The sequence below is a fragment of the Salmo salar genome, chromosome 06, assembly GCF_965601325.2.
Source record: "Salmo salar chromosome 06, fSalSal1, whole genome shotgun sequence".
Lineage (NCBI taxonomy): Eukaryota > Metazoa > Chordata > Actinopteri > Salmoniformes > Salmonidae > Salmo > Salmo salar.
The window spans coordinates 16910082-16926858 of record NC_138296.1 but is presented as its reverse complement, the minus strand read 5'-3'; the positions used below and the strand labels follow the sequence as shown (position 1 = coordinate 16926858).

Here is a 16777-nt window from a genome sequence, read left to right as displayed (position 1 = left end):
GGCTGTTTCTGTCTCAGTGGGAGTGGTGTGTTGGCTGTTTCTGTCTCAGTGGAAGTGGTGTGTTGGCTGTAGAGGACTATTACTGTCTCAGTAGGCGTGGTGTGTTGGCTGTTTCTGTCTCAGTGGGAGTGGTGTGTTGGCTGTAGAGGACTGTTTCTGTCTCAGTGGGAGTGGTGTGTTGGCTGTTTCTGTCTCAGTGGGAGTGGTGTGTTGGCTGTTTCTGTCTCAGTGGAAGTGGTGTGTTGGCTGTAGAGGACTATTACTGTCTCAGTAGGCGTGGTGTGTTGGCTGTTTCTGTCTCAGTGGGAGTGGTGTGTTGGCTGTAGAGGACTGTTTCTGTCTCAGTGGGAGTGGTGTGTTGGCTGTTTCTGTCTCAGTGGGAGTGGTGTGTTGGCTGTTTCTGTCTCAGTGGAAGTGGTGTGTTGGCTGTAGAGGACTGTTACTGTCTCAGTAGGCGTGGTGTGTTGGCTGTAGAGGACTGTTACTGTCTCAGTGGGAGTGGTGTGTTGGCTGTAGAGGACTGTTTCTGTCTCAATGGGAGTGGTGTGTTGGCTGTTTCTGTCTCAGTGGGAGTGGTGTGTTGGCTGTTTCTGTCTCAGTGGGAGTGGTGGGTTGGCTGTAGAGGGCTGTTTCTGTCTCAGTGGGAGTGATGTGTTGGCTGTTTCTGTCTCAGTGGGAGTGGTGTGTTGGCTGTTTCTGTCTCAGTGGGAGTGGTGGGTTGGCTGTAGAGGGCTGTTTCTGTCTCAGTGGGAGTGATGTGTTGGCTGTTTCTGTCTCAGTAGGAGTGGTGTGTTGGCTGTTTCTGTCTCAGTGGGAGTGGTGTGTTGGCTGTTTCTGTCTCAGTGGGAGTGGTGGGTTGGCTGTAGAGGGCTGTTTCTGTCTCAGTGGGAGTGATGTGTTGGCTGTTTCTGTCTCAGTAGGAGTGGTGTGTTGGCTGTTTCTGTCTCAGTGGGAGTGGTGTGTTGGCTGTTTCTGTCTCAGTGGGAGTGGTGGGTTGGCTGTAGAGGGCTGTTTCTGTCTCAGTGGGAGTGGTGGGTTGGCTGTAGAGGACTGTTACTGTCTCAGTGGAAGTGGTGTGTTGGCTGTAGAGGACTGTTTCTGTCTCAGTGGGAGTGGTGTGTTGGCTGTTTCTGTCTCACTGGGAGTGGTGTGTTGGCTGTTTCTGTCTCAGTGGGAGTGGTGTGTTGGCTGAGGTTCAGGGTCCTCCCACTAAACTACCATCAGTCACTTATCTTACAGTTTGTACTGCATGCTTTATTGCTTTATGGTTATACTTTTACTCGAGTCCCCCGTCATGAGGCATATAAACACATGACATACAGTAGCTTAAGTCATGAGCAGTCGTAACGGTTGAAGTTGAGAAATTACAACTGACGTTATAGTGACACAACAATGTAGGTTAGGTCAGCAAACTGGTTCAACTTATTCATGGCACGTGTCATGACAGTGTAATATAAGTCTTGTCTTAAGTTGACACCAACAGTCATGATTGGCAACTGTTATGTCATTGTTATGACAGTCTAATGTAGGCCTTATGCCAGGGGGTTCAATTAAAATTACTTCTTTACTTTTCTTATGTAATAATGAGCTGTGATGTGACGAATAAGAGAGACAGGATGTAGGAATGTAGTCAGCACATTCAGACCCACTCAGTGTCCCTGACACTCCTCAGCTACGTCCCAAATGGGACCCTAATCCCTACATAGTGCACAATATAGGGAATAGGGTGCCATTTGGGACACAACCCTCCTGTCAAAACCACTGGTAAGAATGTCATATCATCATCCTCTTTCTGTAATGCTTTTTGATTATTCAGCATAACTATAGGCTCCCGAGAGAGGATAAAAGTAATCCTTGCTCTTGCTCAAGAAGTGTGTGTGTGTGTGTGTGTGTGTGTGTGTGTGTGTGTGTGTGTGTTTAATCCAGTCAGACAAAGACATATTGTTTAGCCTAGTTTTATATTTTATGTTGCATCTTCAGAGAATATGTTCTCAGTCTGTTGCCATCCTTTCCTGGGTCTCCTTACTTACTCTGCAGAGGGGGAAGTTGCTAGGTTCCAACCGTCAACCCTAACTCTCAGGACACCAGACTGAGACCTTTTTATGCATGGCTGTGCTGCTTAATTTAGCCTTAGCTTCCACACCGTCTTGTGTTACTTTTATGGCATACAACCTTCGCGACTTTGACTATGTTCCTTAGCCTAGTGGAAAGAAGCGTTGGGCCAGTAACCGAAAGGTCGCCCGTTCGAATCCAGCGACAACCAAAAAATATTGCCCTTGAGCAAGGCACTTAATCCTAATTGCTCCAGGGTTGCCGTTGATAATGCCCTGGCCATTACCCCACTCTCTGAGGGTGTTGGGATATGGAGAAAAAAAACACATTTACAATTCACACTTGTAACTTGTAAAATACTCAAATAGAACAAATATAAGCGAGTGCTTGTATTGGTCCTATTTCACACATTACATGTGTGAATTGGAAATGAGTTTTTTTGCATTGTGATGTCAGAGAAACGTTATAGTGCATTGTTTCTTTCGCGATATCAACAAGGTTTTAGTCCATTTCTACTTTATCATTTCAGTATTACTTTATAGACGCGGTAAAGAGGTCAATGGAATGCAGACCGTGGGGGATAGAAGACGGATGCCGGATTGGCGCACATTCAACAAATCTGATCTAACAAAGTGGATATTCATCATCCGTCATGATTGATGTATTGTAACAGGCCCACAATGTGGTTACTAAAGTCCCTTTTTGATATACACTGCTCAAAAAAATAAAGGGAACACTTAAACAACACAATGTAACTCCAAGTCAATCACACTTCTGGAAATCAAACTGTCCACTTAGGAAGCAACACTGATTGACAATACATTTCACATGCTGTTGTGCAAATGGAATAGACAACAGGTGGAAATTATAGGCAATTAGCAATACACCCCCAATAAAGGAGTGGTTCTGCAGGTGGGGACCACAGACCACTTCTCAGTTCCTATGCTTCCTGGCTGATGTTTTGGTCACTTTTGAATGCTGGCGGTGCTTTCACTCTAGTGGTAGCATGAGACGGAGTCTACAACCCACACAAGTGGCTCAGGTAGTGCAGCTCATCCAGGATGGCACATCACTGCGAGCTGTGGCAAGAAGGTTTGCTGTGTCTGTCAGCGTAGTGTCCAGAGCATGGAGGCGCTACCAGGAGACAGGCCAGTACATCAGGAGACGTGGAGGAGGCCGTAGGAGGGCAACAACCCAGCAGCAGGACCGCTACCTCCGCCTTTGTGCAAGGAGGAGCAGGAGAAGCACTGCCAGAGCCCTGCAAAATGACCACCAGCAGGCCACAAATGTGCATGTGTCTGCTCAAACGGTCAGAAACAGACTCCATGAGGGTGGTATGAGGGCCCGACGTCCACAGGTGGGGGTTGTGCTTACAGCCCAACACCGTGCAGGACGTTTGGCATTTGCCAGAGAACACCAAGATTGGCAAATTCACCACTGGCGCCCTGTGCTCTTCACAGATGAAAGCAGGTTCACACTGAGCACGTGACAGACGTGACAGAGTCTGGAGACGCCGTGGAGAACGTTCTGCTGCCTGTAACATCCTCCAGCATGACCGGTTTGGCGGTGGGTCAGTCATGGTGTGGGGTGGCATTTCTTTGGGGGGCCGCACAGCCCTCCATGTGCTCGCCAGAGGTAGCCTGACTGCCATTAGGTACCGAGATGAGATCCTCAGACCCCTTGTGAGACCATATGCTGGTGCGGTTGGCCCTGGGTTCCTCCTAATGCAAGACAATGCTAGACCTCATGTGGCTGGAGTGTGTCAGCAGTTCCTGCAAGAGGAAGGCATTGATGCTATGGACTGGCCCGCCCGTTCCCCAGACCTGAATCCAATTGAGCACATCTGGGACATCATGTCTCGCTCCATCCACCAACGCCACGTTGCACCACAGACTGTCCAGGAGTTGGCGGATGCTTTAGTCCAGGTCTGGGAGGAGATCCCTCAGGAGACCATCCGCCACCTCATCAGGAGCATGCCCAGGCGTTGTAGGGAGGTCATACAGGCACGTGGAGGCCACACACACTACTGAGCCTCATTTTGACTTGTTTTAAGGACATTACATCAAAGTTGGATCAGCCTGTAGTGTGGTTTTCCACTTTAATTTTGAGTGTGACTCCAAATCCAGACCTCCATGGGTTGATAAATTGGATTTCCATTGATTATTTTTGTGTGATTTTGTTGTCAGCACATTCAACTATGTAAAGAAAAAAGTATTTAATAAGATTATTTATTTCATTCAGATCTAGGATGTGTTGTTTAAGTGTTCCCTTTATTTTTTTGAGCAGTATATTTGTCTGTTTTCACTGCATAACATTTAGAAGTAGTCCCTTTTCAGGTTTAGAAGTAGTGACTGCTAAATGCTAACTCCTTTTCGTATAAACTGGTAGGATAGCTAGCATAGAGAAATCGGTGTTGTTAGTCAAAGTCATATTTAACTGTTATGCAGTTGATTGGTGACGATGATATGAATATGTATTGGAGTTGACATCCATATAAGCATTATACTCCGATTTGTACCTCAACATAGTGTGAAATATAAACAATAGCCTAAATTTAGGCAAATTTTGCTAGTGGCAATGAGGAGATTTGGATTCTTTCCCCCACGTATTTCCATGGGATTTCCATTGTTTTAGTCAAGTTCCATTGACCTCTTTACCACATCTATGATATCAGCGGAAAAGGTTATATTCCATTGTTACTTTGTGATGTCAGAGGAAAAAGTTCTATTCCATTGTTACTTTGTGATGTCAGAGGAAAAGGTTATATTCCATTGTTACTTTGTGATGTCAGAGGAAAAGGTTATATTCCATTGTTACTTTGATGTCAGAGGAAAAGGTTATATTCCATTGTTACTTTGTGATGTCAGAGGAAAAGGTTATATTCCATTGTTACTTTGTGATGTCAGAGGAAAAGGTTATATTCCATTGTTACTTTGTGATGTCAGAGGAAAAGGTTATATTCCATTGTTACTTTGTGATGTCAGAGGAAAAGGTTATATTCCATTGTTACTTTGTGATGTCAGAGGAAAAGGTTATATTCCATTGTTACTTTGTCAGAGGAAAAGTAAAGGTCATGTCTGCTTGTTTAATGCTACAGTCTCAGATAGCGTTTTAGATACTGTTCAATATGTTCAATATCTAGTTCTTTCTACATGATGAAGTGCACCCACAGAGGAAGTACAGTCAGTGGCTCGGGCTGCTGTTGTGATTCCAGGTGTGTGTGTGGTTGCCGTGGTTACAGCTGCTGACAGCAGGCCCTGCCTATTCCTGTTGGTGTTCCTGTGGCCCTTCTCTCATGCTGTCAGTCTGACTGATGGTCCCGCCTCCTAGACAGAATGACTGACATGTAGTTGGCCAAGCACATCGTTCTGACAAATGGCACCGCCTTCTAGACAGAATGACTGATGTGTGGTTGGCTGAGCACGTCGTTCTGACAGATAGCACCGCCTTCTAGACAGAATGACTGACGTGTGGTTGGCTGGGCCTGTTTACTTCAGTCATCTCAGCTCAGGCGGAGTTTAGCTGTTTGGACTTATTTCTGGAGACCTGAGATTAGAAGGGCTCTTACAGACAGCACATTTTAAACACTGTTTCCCTCTCATATGCAAAACACTCTCAGACAGAAATCACGAAATCAGCCGCCCAAAACTCCCTGCAGCGCGTATAGCCACCCGCTGTGGTTAGAAAGACACGGTCTGAAAGAAGGACCTGAAAGATGAAGAACGGGGGAAAACATCTGAAAATGAGAAAGAAAAAAGTAACTGTCATATTGAAGCGGATGTGAATCAGTTAGTTGATCTTTCTTCTCACTTCCTCTCTGAAATACACAACTCTGCCTCTGTCAATCTGTCTGCCTCTGTCTGCCTGTCTGCCTCTGTCTGCCTGTCCATCTCTGTCTGCCTGTCCATCTCTGTCTGCCTGTCCATCTCTGTCTGCCTGTCCATCTCTATCTGCCTCTTTCTGCCTGTCTATATGTCTGCCTGTCTATATGTCTGCCTGTCTATATGTCTGCCTGTCTATATGTCTGCCTGTCTATCTATGTCTGCCTGTCTACCTCTGTCTGCATGCGCTGTCCTCGTCTGTCTGTCTGTCTGTCTGTCTGTCTGTCTGTCTGTCTGTCTGTCTGTCTGTCTGTCTGTCTGTCTGTCTGTCTGTCTGTCTGTCTGTCTGTCTGTCTGTCTGTCTGTCTGTCTGTCTGTCTGTCTGTCTGTCTGTGTCTGCATGCGCTGTCTATCTCTGTCTGAGCCACAAGGGACAAATCTAATTTTATTGGTCACATGCACATGTTTTGCAGATGTTATTGCTGGTGTAGCAAAATGCTTGTGTTCCTAGCTCCAACAGTGCAGTAATATCTGACAATTCACAACAATACACACATCTAAAAGTAAATAATGGAGTTAAGAAAAATAGAAATAATAGGACCAGCAATGTCGGAGTCCAGAGTATAAATATATATACAGTACCAGTCAAAGGTTTGGACAGACCTACTCACTCCAGGGTTTTTCTTTATTTTTTACTATTTTCTACATTGTAGAATAATAGTGAAGACGTCAAAACTATGAAATAACACATATGGAATCATGTAGTAACCAAAAAAGTGTTGAACAAATCGAAATATATTATATATTTGACATATGGACCTGGTCTTTTACCAAATGGGGCTATCTACTCTATACCACTCCTACCTTGTCACAACACAACTGATTGGCTCAAACGTATTAAGAAGGAAAGAAATTCCACAAATTAACTTTTAATAAGGCACACCTGATAATTGAAATGCATTCCAGGTGACTACCTCATGAAGCTGGTTGAGAGAATGCCAACAGTGTGCAAAGCTTTCATCAAGGCAAAGGGTGGCTACTTTGAAGAATCTCAAACATAAAATATATTTTGATTTGTTTAACACTTTTGGTTACTACATGATTCCATGTCTTCACTATTATTCTACAATGTAGAAATAGCGAAAAAATTAAGCAAAACCCTGGAATGAGTATGTGGGATGTATAGACATTATGGACAGCATATTGATAGAATATATAGTATACCTGAAGAATAGGTAGGATAGAATAGTATATATACAGGGATGAGATAACTAACATGTTAAACTTGTTACCCTGATGAAGGTAAGGTACCCTGACCAAACCATAGGTTCTATGTGAAAATTCAACTTAAATGGAAGTTAGCATTTGTCTCTAAGACGTTTGTGGAGCATTCACGATAACCATTGTGCAGGAGTTTCTTCCTCTGCTGGCTAGCTGTACCCTGACACTGTGTTCCGTAGTTATTCTAAGCTATCCTACTTGTGTAAGCAGCCTCTTGTGATGCTTAGAACATCAGTGGATCAGGAGGGCTGTTGTTGCTTTCTCCCAGCTGCTATTTTGAGTCACCGGGGGGATGCTAGCTAGGCTGGTGTGTGGAGTTCCAAAAATAAGTTAATAATCCACCTCCACACCACTGTACTCAGCAGGGTTGGGGTCAATTCCATTTCAATTCCAGTCCATTCAGAAAATACACCAAATTCCAATTACACATTTTTCTCATTGAAAACCATTGGAGAGATTTGGAATTAGAATTTCATTATACTGGAATTCACCCAAACCTACACAGTACAGTACTCAGTAAATAATCCACCTACACAGTACAGTACTCAGTAAATGATCCACCTACACAGTACAGTACCTAGTAAATAATCCACCTACACAGTACACTACCCAGTAAATACTCCACCTACACAGTACAGTACCCAGTAAATAATCCACCTACACAGTACACTACCCAGTAAATACTCCACCTACACAGTACACTACCCAGTAAATAATCAGTACATAGTACACCTACACAGAACAGTATTCAGTAAATTATCCACCTACACAGTACAGTACCCAGTAAATAATCCACCTACACAATACAGTACCCAGTAAGTACCCAGTAAATAATCCACCTACACAGTACACTACCCAGTAAATACTCAGTAAATAGTACACCTACACAGAACAGTATTCAGTAAACTATCCACCTACCCAGTACAGTACCCAGTAAATACTCAGTAAATAATCCACCTACACAGAACAGTACTCAGTAAATAATCCACCTACACAGTACAGTACCTAGTAAATGCTCAGTAAATAATCCACCTACACAGTACAGTACAGTACCTAGTAAATAGTCAGTAAATAATCCACCTACACAGAACAGTACCTAGTAAATACTCAGTAAATAATCCATCTACACAGTACACTACCCAGTAAACTAAATACTCAGTACATAGTACACCTACACAGAACAGTATTCAGTAGATTATCCACCTTCGCAGTACAGTACCCAGTAAATAATCCACCTACACAGAACAATACTCAGTAAATAATCCACCTACACAGAACAGTACTCAGTAAATAATCAACCTACACAGTACAGTACTCAGTACATAATCCACCTACACAGTACAGTACCCAGTAAATACTCAGTAAATAATCCACATACACAGTATAGCACTCAGTAAATAATCCACATACACAGAACAGTACTCAGTAAATAATGCACCAACGCAGTACAGTACTCAGTAAATAATCCACCTACACAGTACACTACCCAGTAAATACTCAGTAAATAATCCACCTACACAGTACAGTACCCAGTAAATACTCAGTAAGTAATCCACCTACACAGAATAGTACTCAGTAAATAATCCACCTACACAGTACAGTACCCAGTAAGTACTCAGTAAATAATCCACCTACACAGTATAGTACTCAGTAAATAATCCACCTACACAGTACAGTACCCAGTAAATACCCAGTAAATAATCCACCTACACAGAACAGTACTCTGTCAATAATCCACCTACACAGAACAGTACTCTGTCAATAATCCACCTACACAGTACACTACCCAGTAAATACTCAGTAAATAATCAACCTACACAGAACAGTTCTCAGTAAATAATCCACCTACACAGACCAGTACCCAGTAAATAATCCACCTACACAGACCAGTACCCAGTAAGTACCCAGTAAATAATCCACCTACACAGTATAGTACCCAGTAAATAATCCACCTACACAGAACAGTTCTCAGTAAATAATCCACCTACACAGACCAGTACCCAGTAAATAATCCACCTACACAGAACAGTACTCTGTCAATAATCCACCTACACAGAACAGTACTCTGTCAATAATCCACCTACACAGTACACTACCCAGTAAATACTCAGTAAATAATCAACCTACACAGAACAGTTCTCAGTAAATAATCCACCTACACAGACCAGTACCCAGTAAATACTCCACCTACACAGACCAGTACCCAGTAAGTACCCAGTAAATAATCCACCTACACAGTATAGTACCCAGTAAATAATCCACCTACACAGTATAGTACTCAGTAAATAATCCACCTACACAGTACACTACCCAGTAAGTACACAGTAAATAATCCACCTACACAGTACAGTACCTAGTAAATATGATCACTTTTCATCCAGCGTTTGTGTGTTTTCAGTCTGTTCTGACTGGTCTGACTGGCCAGTTTCCCCTGTACTCCCCTGTACTCTTCCTCTGTATCTCCCTGTGGTCCTGTATGGTTCAGTTGGTACAGCATGGCGCAGGTAACACCAGGATTGTGGGTTCGATTCCTGGAGCCACCCATATGTAAAATGTATGCGCGCATGACTGTACATTTTCATTCTATATCTCTGCATTTGAGATGTTGTTAGATACCGTCACCCTAGCACACTAGCCTTCTTAGGGCACCAGGCTCTCTTATGCACTGCCGCTGCTTGGTTCTGTATGGCTGTTTCTGCATGGCAGTTTTGTAGAATTTTGCTGCGTAACATAAGATGATGTTCTCTTTTGTAGGAGTACCAGCCATGTCTGCCTGAGCAAATGAGGGATGTGAAGGTTGTGATGGATGAGTTTGACCGAAACAAGCATGCACAGGGAGGACCCATGACCTGGGTCATGTTCATTAAGCATGTAACAGAGGAAAACTGCCTGAAAGGGAGTGAAAACACTGTGAAACGTTTTGCTACGGTGTGCGCTAATGAACACGACCCAGGATACTAGTGGATAATGGAGATGCTGCCCTAAAACCAAGATGAACTTCCTATTGCTTGAAATGCCCACTTGGTGGCAGACGTGTACCAGATAGCTCATGAAATTACAGTTCAACACTGATATAAACAGAGAAAATACAATACCAATATTCTAAGGACAGTATTGTAAACACTGTATTGTCTAATACATGTCAGCTAATTAAAAAATATAGGTCTCAATTCTGAATCATGAATTTTAATATGGTATATTTCATGTAGGCATAAATGAGAAGGCTATTAACTTGTTATGAACTATGCCTAGGTTTGATGAACAATCTTCACAATAGGATTCACAGTTTTCATTATACTTTTGGTTTATAGAAGTAGTTGCATCCAGCTTGAGTCAACATTTAGGACACTACCTTATTTGAAACTCCCTGACATGTGCACAAATAATGATTTGGGAGCATCATGTGAGAAAATGCTGTGATGTCTAGCCATTTCCCCTTAGGGGAGAACTCTGCTCCACCTAACCTCGAGTTCAGTGCCTTTCTCAAACTTTGTCATGTTTCTGCGGTGTGTGCGTGCGTGTGTGTGCGTGCGTGTATGCCTGTGTCTGTCGGAGTCTCTGTGTGTGTCTTTGAGTGTGTGTTTGTGCGTTTTTGGTGGTCATGAATGTGTGTGCCTACGTATTTATGTGCATAGCCTGCATAGTGTTGGTGCATAAAGATGTGTGTGGCTAAAGGCAGCTATCAGAACTGTGTGGAGACTGTTTCTTATAGTAATACCAGAGGTGTTATAATTAGAACAATGACGCCAGCTTCCTGTGCTCTGACCCCTCTGTCCATCATTATGACACATGGGGATGAATGGCTTCTGTCTGGACCCACAGGAGCCCAGAGTGTCGGACTGTGAGGGTGTCGGACTGTGAGGGTGTCGGACTGTGAGGGTGTCGGACTGTAAGGGTGTCGGACTGTGAGAGTGTCGGACTGTGAGAGTGTCGGACTGTGAGAGTGTCGGACTGTGAAAGAGTTAAATAATGGGGCTCTGTTTATTACACACATACACACACACACACATTTCTTCCTCCCTGACTACTATACCAGGTCCCACAGTCCCTTGCAGTACAATGGAGATGCATAGCCTACATATTAAAACCAAAAGAAAGCAGAAGCAGGATTTGTGCTGACTTCACAGAGCAGGGTCTTGACCGTCCCTCTCGTGACGGGCCTGTTCCACTGGAACGATGACATGCAGCTGCAGCACTTTGGGTACTTCCTCCTGACTCTGCAGCTTCAGGCTGTGTCCCAAATCGCACCCTATTCTCTATATCCTTAAAACTCAACTCTGGACTGGAAGCCAGTTCCACTGTGTGTTTTTCATTGCTTCCCTTTAATCAGGGACTGATTTTGACCTGGGACACCAGGTGTGTGTATTAATTATCAGGTAGAACAGAAGACCAGCAGGCTCCGGACCTCGTAGGGTAAGAGTTGAATACTGCCCTATATAGTGCACTACTTTTGACCGTGGTCCATTTGGGATGTAGACCCTGATCTGGGGTCAGTGTTGGAGTCTTCCTCCCGTGGTGCAGGGCTCGGGTCATGTCTTCATTACCACCCCACTGTCACAGCATCACCTCCTCCCCCCACCCCATGGCCCTCAGTCATTTTCTCTGCCCTCAGTCAGACTATGTAAGGCTGCTCCCACTGCTCTGCAACACAGCCTGATTGGCAGAGAGGGAGGGACTGAGGCACCTGACTGGCAGAGAGGGAGGGATGAGGCACCTGATTGGCAGAGAGGGAGGGATGAGGCACCTGATTGGCAGAGAAGGAGGGACTGAGGCACCTGATTGGCAGAGAAGGAGGGACTGAGGCACCTGATTGTCAGAGAGGGAGGGACTGAGGCACCTGATTGGCAGAGAGGGAGGGATGATGCACCTGATTGGCAGAGAGGGAGGGATGAGGCACCTGATTGGCAGAGAGGGAGGGACTGAGGCACCTGATTGGCAGAGAGGGAGGGATGAGGCACCTGATTGTCAGAGAAGGAGGGGCCGAGGCACCTGATTGTCAGAGAAGGAGGGATGAGGCACCTGATTGGCAGAGAGGGAGGGATGAGGCACCTGATTGTCAGAGAAGGAGGGACTGAGGCAGAGTGATGGACACAGAGTGATGGCTACTAGTGTTTAAGAATTTAAAGAGTGTTTGACACTAGGTGAGTGAATGACAGTTGGTTATTGCTAGCTTGTCTGCCGTGGAAGGTCAACTGGGCTGCACTCCCCAAAGAGAAATAGAAAAATGAAATATGAATGCAGGAACCAAATCTCAATTGAATCAAAGGAGTCAAATCCCGTTAGGACTGTGAATCTGGACGTGTGTGTGTGTGTGTTTGTTTATTACTGTGAAGAAAAGGCCCCTTGTGTATGTCCCAAGTTGATTTTGTTTTTGTGAATAACTGCAATAGAAGAGAAGATGATCATAATCACAACAAATGAATCACAGATTCTTGTCCAGGAACAAATAATTTCTTTTTAACCTGTTGCCAAGCAACAATGAGTTCTGGATTTGTACATAAAGGCTGTGTTCCAATGGGACCCTGTTACCTACATAGTACACTACTTTTGAGTCTGGTCAAAAGTAGTGCACCGTGTAGGGAATAGGGTTCCATTTGGGACGCAACCAAAGGCTTCATAAACCAATCCTGAGAGGAAGGATAAAACCAAAACAGAGGGTGGAGGAATGAATCTGATGCACTGCCTTAGATACAGTAACCACAACATCTGTACATTTAGAAAACACTCTTATCCAGAACGATTTAAGGAGCAATTCGAGCTGAGTGCCTTGCTCAAGGGCACATCGACTGGTTTTTCACCTAGTCGGCTCAGGGATTCGAACCAGCGACCTTTCGATTACTGGACCAACACTCTAAACCTCTAGGCTACCTGCCGCCTGTAGTAGGTTAGCCTGGTCCCAGATCTGTTTGGCCTGTATAGCTAACTGCTATGGTCCAATGTCATGTTTTGTAACGGTTGTCGTCGGGAATAGAGGACCAAAACGCAGCAGGAATGTGGATGCTCATCTTGTTATTTATTTTAAATAAAGAGAATAACAAAACGAACAACAAAACAGTCTTGTCACGCTCACACAGGCGAAACAAGCTCCCACAATACCAAACCAAACAGTTACCCATATATAGGACTCTCAATCAGAGGCAACGAGAAAGCACCTGCCTCCAATTGAGAGTCCCCCCCATCAACCTAAACATAGAAATACAACAAACCAGAAAGAACATAGACCAAAACCTGGAAATAATAAATCAAACACCCTACTACATACACCACCACCCCGAAACACATAAACAAAATACCCTCTGCCACGTCCTGACCAAACTACAATAGCAAATAATCCCTAAACTGGTCAGGACGTGACATGTTTTGGAATGACAATGACCATAGGACAGCACGAACAGATCTAGGAACCAGGCTAAGACATCTGTGTGTGTGTATGACGTCTTGCTTTAAATGCCTATACACACAGACAATTGCGAACGTTTTACATTTTTCAGATAGGCATGTTGAAGTATATATCTTGGTCAATGTCGTGCAGCTTTTGACAGGTTATTTCAATATACCACTTTCATATAAGAGTGTGGAATGGTTTAAAGAATCCAAGGTCCAATAAGCCTTTATTTGCTGGACATACGGTACGTCCCAATGATCTCTCCTCCTTCCTGAAGTGTGCCCTCGTTCCCTTCTCTCCACATATATAAAAGCACTGGATTGGTGTAGTTATAGGTTACATGGAGTTCTCATATACCAGTCATTTCAAGGGATGTGAGCATAGAGTGTAGATGGAGTCTATTAAAAAACACCCTGTAGTATTCTGATGGATGACTAAATATTCCTAGAAACATGATCCTTTGAACTGCTTCAGGTCTTGGTGCTGCAGAAAATATTGATGTTAACACCAGTGGTGTTTTTCAATGCATCTGTTTGTGTTGAGAGAGAGAGAATTTGCCCATAAGGTGAGTTAATATGTTCTCCTACACACAGCCTGAGAATGTGTTTGTGTGTGCAATCTGTTTAGTCTAAGAATATCTTGCGGAGTTACTGTGCAAAGTAAGAAGGGAGCGCAAGAGACACACACAGAGAGAAAAGAGGCTCAGAGAGAGGGAGCAGAATAGAGGAAGAGAATAGAGGAAGAGAGAGCACAAAAGGGGAAGAGGGAGAAAGCAGCAAGGAGTTCAGCTGCGGCTACTGAAGAGAAAGGGTAGAAAGACTGAAATCCACAAAGAGAGAGAGAAATATAGGAGGTGAAGGAAAAGTGCTTTGACTACTTGAAGTCCCAGTGACACACACCAGGACCTGAGGAGGAATTTGTTCCATGGACGGCAGCCGTCGGCTGAGGAGGCAGACGAGAAGGAGCGAAGAAGGGGAAGGGGAAGGGGATGAGGAGAGCTCTCTCTTTCTCTCTCTGGAAAGAAGGGAGACTGGCCTTCACAACAACTTATCCTTTCTCCACCTCCGTCTGCTGAACTGAATCACAGGGAACGAAAGAGAGAGCCCCTCAGACACTCACACAACCACACTAGTACACTAAGGATCGTTCCCCCATCCACACACACACAGTTTTGACTGAGCCATCATGGGGACAGTGAGCGAACTTTGCGCGTCCAGTTTACAAGCCTTCCTGCGTCCTGCGGTGACTCCTCCAGGTAAGATGGGCTGCCTTGGGAACCAACGATGTGGATTAGATAGCCTATCGTCAACAGATGATTGTCTTGTTGCCTGCCTCTGTTAATGTATTCATGGTGTCGCCACAGTTAGCGGGAAATGGGGAAATGTCATGTTCCACTGTGGTTGAATTTCATTATCAGGTGCCTTGGGTTTATTTTCATTTTATTCTTGTAGATAATGTACCTATGTAAATGAGAGTTGCTCTCTCTCTCTGAAATACTTGATCGACGTGATCATGTTACTATTTGATCAATGTTTTGTTAATTTGTCTCTTGGAGATGTACAGTATGATACTCTGTTGCTTTCTGTGTTGTTCAGAAGGATATGTTAGTTTGTCTTTCAGTGTTGTTTAGAAGGATATGTTAGTTTGTCTTTCTGTGTTGTTTAGAAGGATATGTTAGTTTGTCTTTCTGTGTTGTTCAGAAGGATATGTTAGTTTGTCTTTCTGTGTTGTTCAGAAGGATATGTTAGTTTGTCTTTCTGTGTTGTTCAGAAGGATATGTTAGTTTGTCTTTCTGTGTTGTTCAGAAGGATATGTTAGTTTGTCTTTCTGTGTTGTTCAGAAGGATATGTTAGTTTGTCTTTCTGTGTTGTTCAGAAGGATATGTTAGTTTGTCTTTCTGTGTTGTTCAGAAGGATATGTTAGTTTGTCTTTCTGTGTTGTTCAGAAGGATATGATAGTTTGTCTTTCTGTGTTGTTCAGAAGGATATGTTAGTTTGTCTTTCTGTGTTGTTCAGAAGGATATGATAGTTTGTCTTTCTGTGTTGTTCAGAAGGATATGTTAGTTTGTCTTTCTGTGTTGTTCAGAAGGATATGTTAGTTTGTCTTTCTGTGTTGTTCAGAAGGATATGTTAGTTTGTCTTTCTGTGTTGTTCAGAAGGATATGTTACTTTGTCTTTCTGTGTTGTTCAGAAGGATATGTTAGTTTGTCTTTCAGTGTTGTTCAGAAAGATGTTCGTAAGAGTCTGATAATATCAGATGCCAGATTACATTTCTCATTGGATGAGAGGGCAACAATCAACAATCGTCTTAACAGGTGCAGCCATTGGAATGGGTGTTGGTTCCTTGACAAAATGTGTGTGTGTGTTTGGTGCTCGCGTGCGTGTGTGCCCATGCACCTGTGTGTGACTGTGTGTGTGTGTGAAGCATGAACACGTGGCTTCCCCAGAGGTAATAACAAACCACTGGGACAGAGATATCTGTAGCTTGCTGTAGCTAATGAGCTGGTTTCATTAGGGGTTCAGTTTAAGACCTTTCTCCCTCTAAACAGAGCAGTAGTGGAGTGAGCCCCGCTAATGCCATTAGTGAGAGCACATGTAATCCCTGCAGCACCGACCCACACACTGCCAGAGGAAATAGGCATACCTTCTGACAGTAAACATCTCTCCTCTAACTAGCTCACTAAATCTAGATCTCACACCATCAATACATAAACAAATCCCTGTACAATCACAGATACCTCCCCTGGCTTCCATCCCAGCAGACACAATGACATACAGCTTTAACTCACCTCTGGGTTCTCTTCTTTTACTTGTCTTATATTGAGACAATAATAGGTTACTGTGCCTTTAATTACTTTGGGCTTCAGTCTTTTTGGGGGCGTGGTTTCAAATCCCACCGCTGCCACCAAATGTTTAGAGTGTACAAAACAGGTTCTTGCCCTTATTTCACTGGTAAATTGCTGTGTCCTCATAGACAAAGGGCACCGCGGTAGTGTTAATTTGGGATCATCTCCTAAACCCAGATTACCAGGGTCCATTGCTCCTCTATAATCTATCATCACAAACTAGGAGGTTAAGATAGTAGTTTGTAGCCTGTCAGTGAATCAGTAATGGGTGACTGGGTTTGTTTATGCACGCCATCTGTCTCTCCAAACGTCAGATTTCATTTTCATCCTCTTACTGTAAGTCTCAACAAGACAGATGTATTAGAATGTGATGGTGCCAGAGTGATATTGTGA

The 16777-nt window shown here is 43.8% G+C and overlaps 1 protein-coding gene across 2 annotated transcripts in view; it reads left to right on the top strand.

Annotated features, from left to right (window-relative positions):
- Nucleotides 1–16777, top strand: part of LOC106606423 (cytohesin-1) — a 108497-nt gene that overhangs the window by 2777 nt on the left and 88943 nt on the right. Inside the window, exon 1 of one of the 2 annotated variants that reach the window (XM_045719827.2) lies at nt 14221–14794. The exons of the other annotated variant lie outside the window; for it this stretch is intronic. Coding sequence (XP_045575783.1) covers nt 14725–14794 — 70 coding nt within the window. The 5' untranslated portion in view covers nt 14221–14724. Of the gene's footprint in view, nt 1–14220; nt 14795–16777 lie in introns of those variants that run through there. 2 annotated transcript variants of the gene reach the window in all.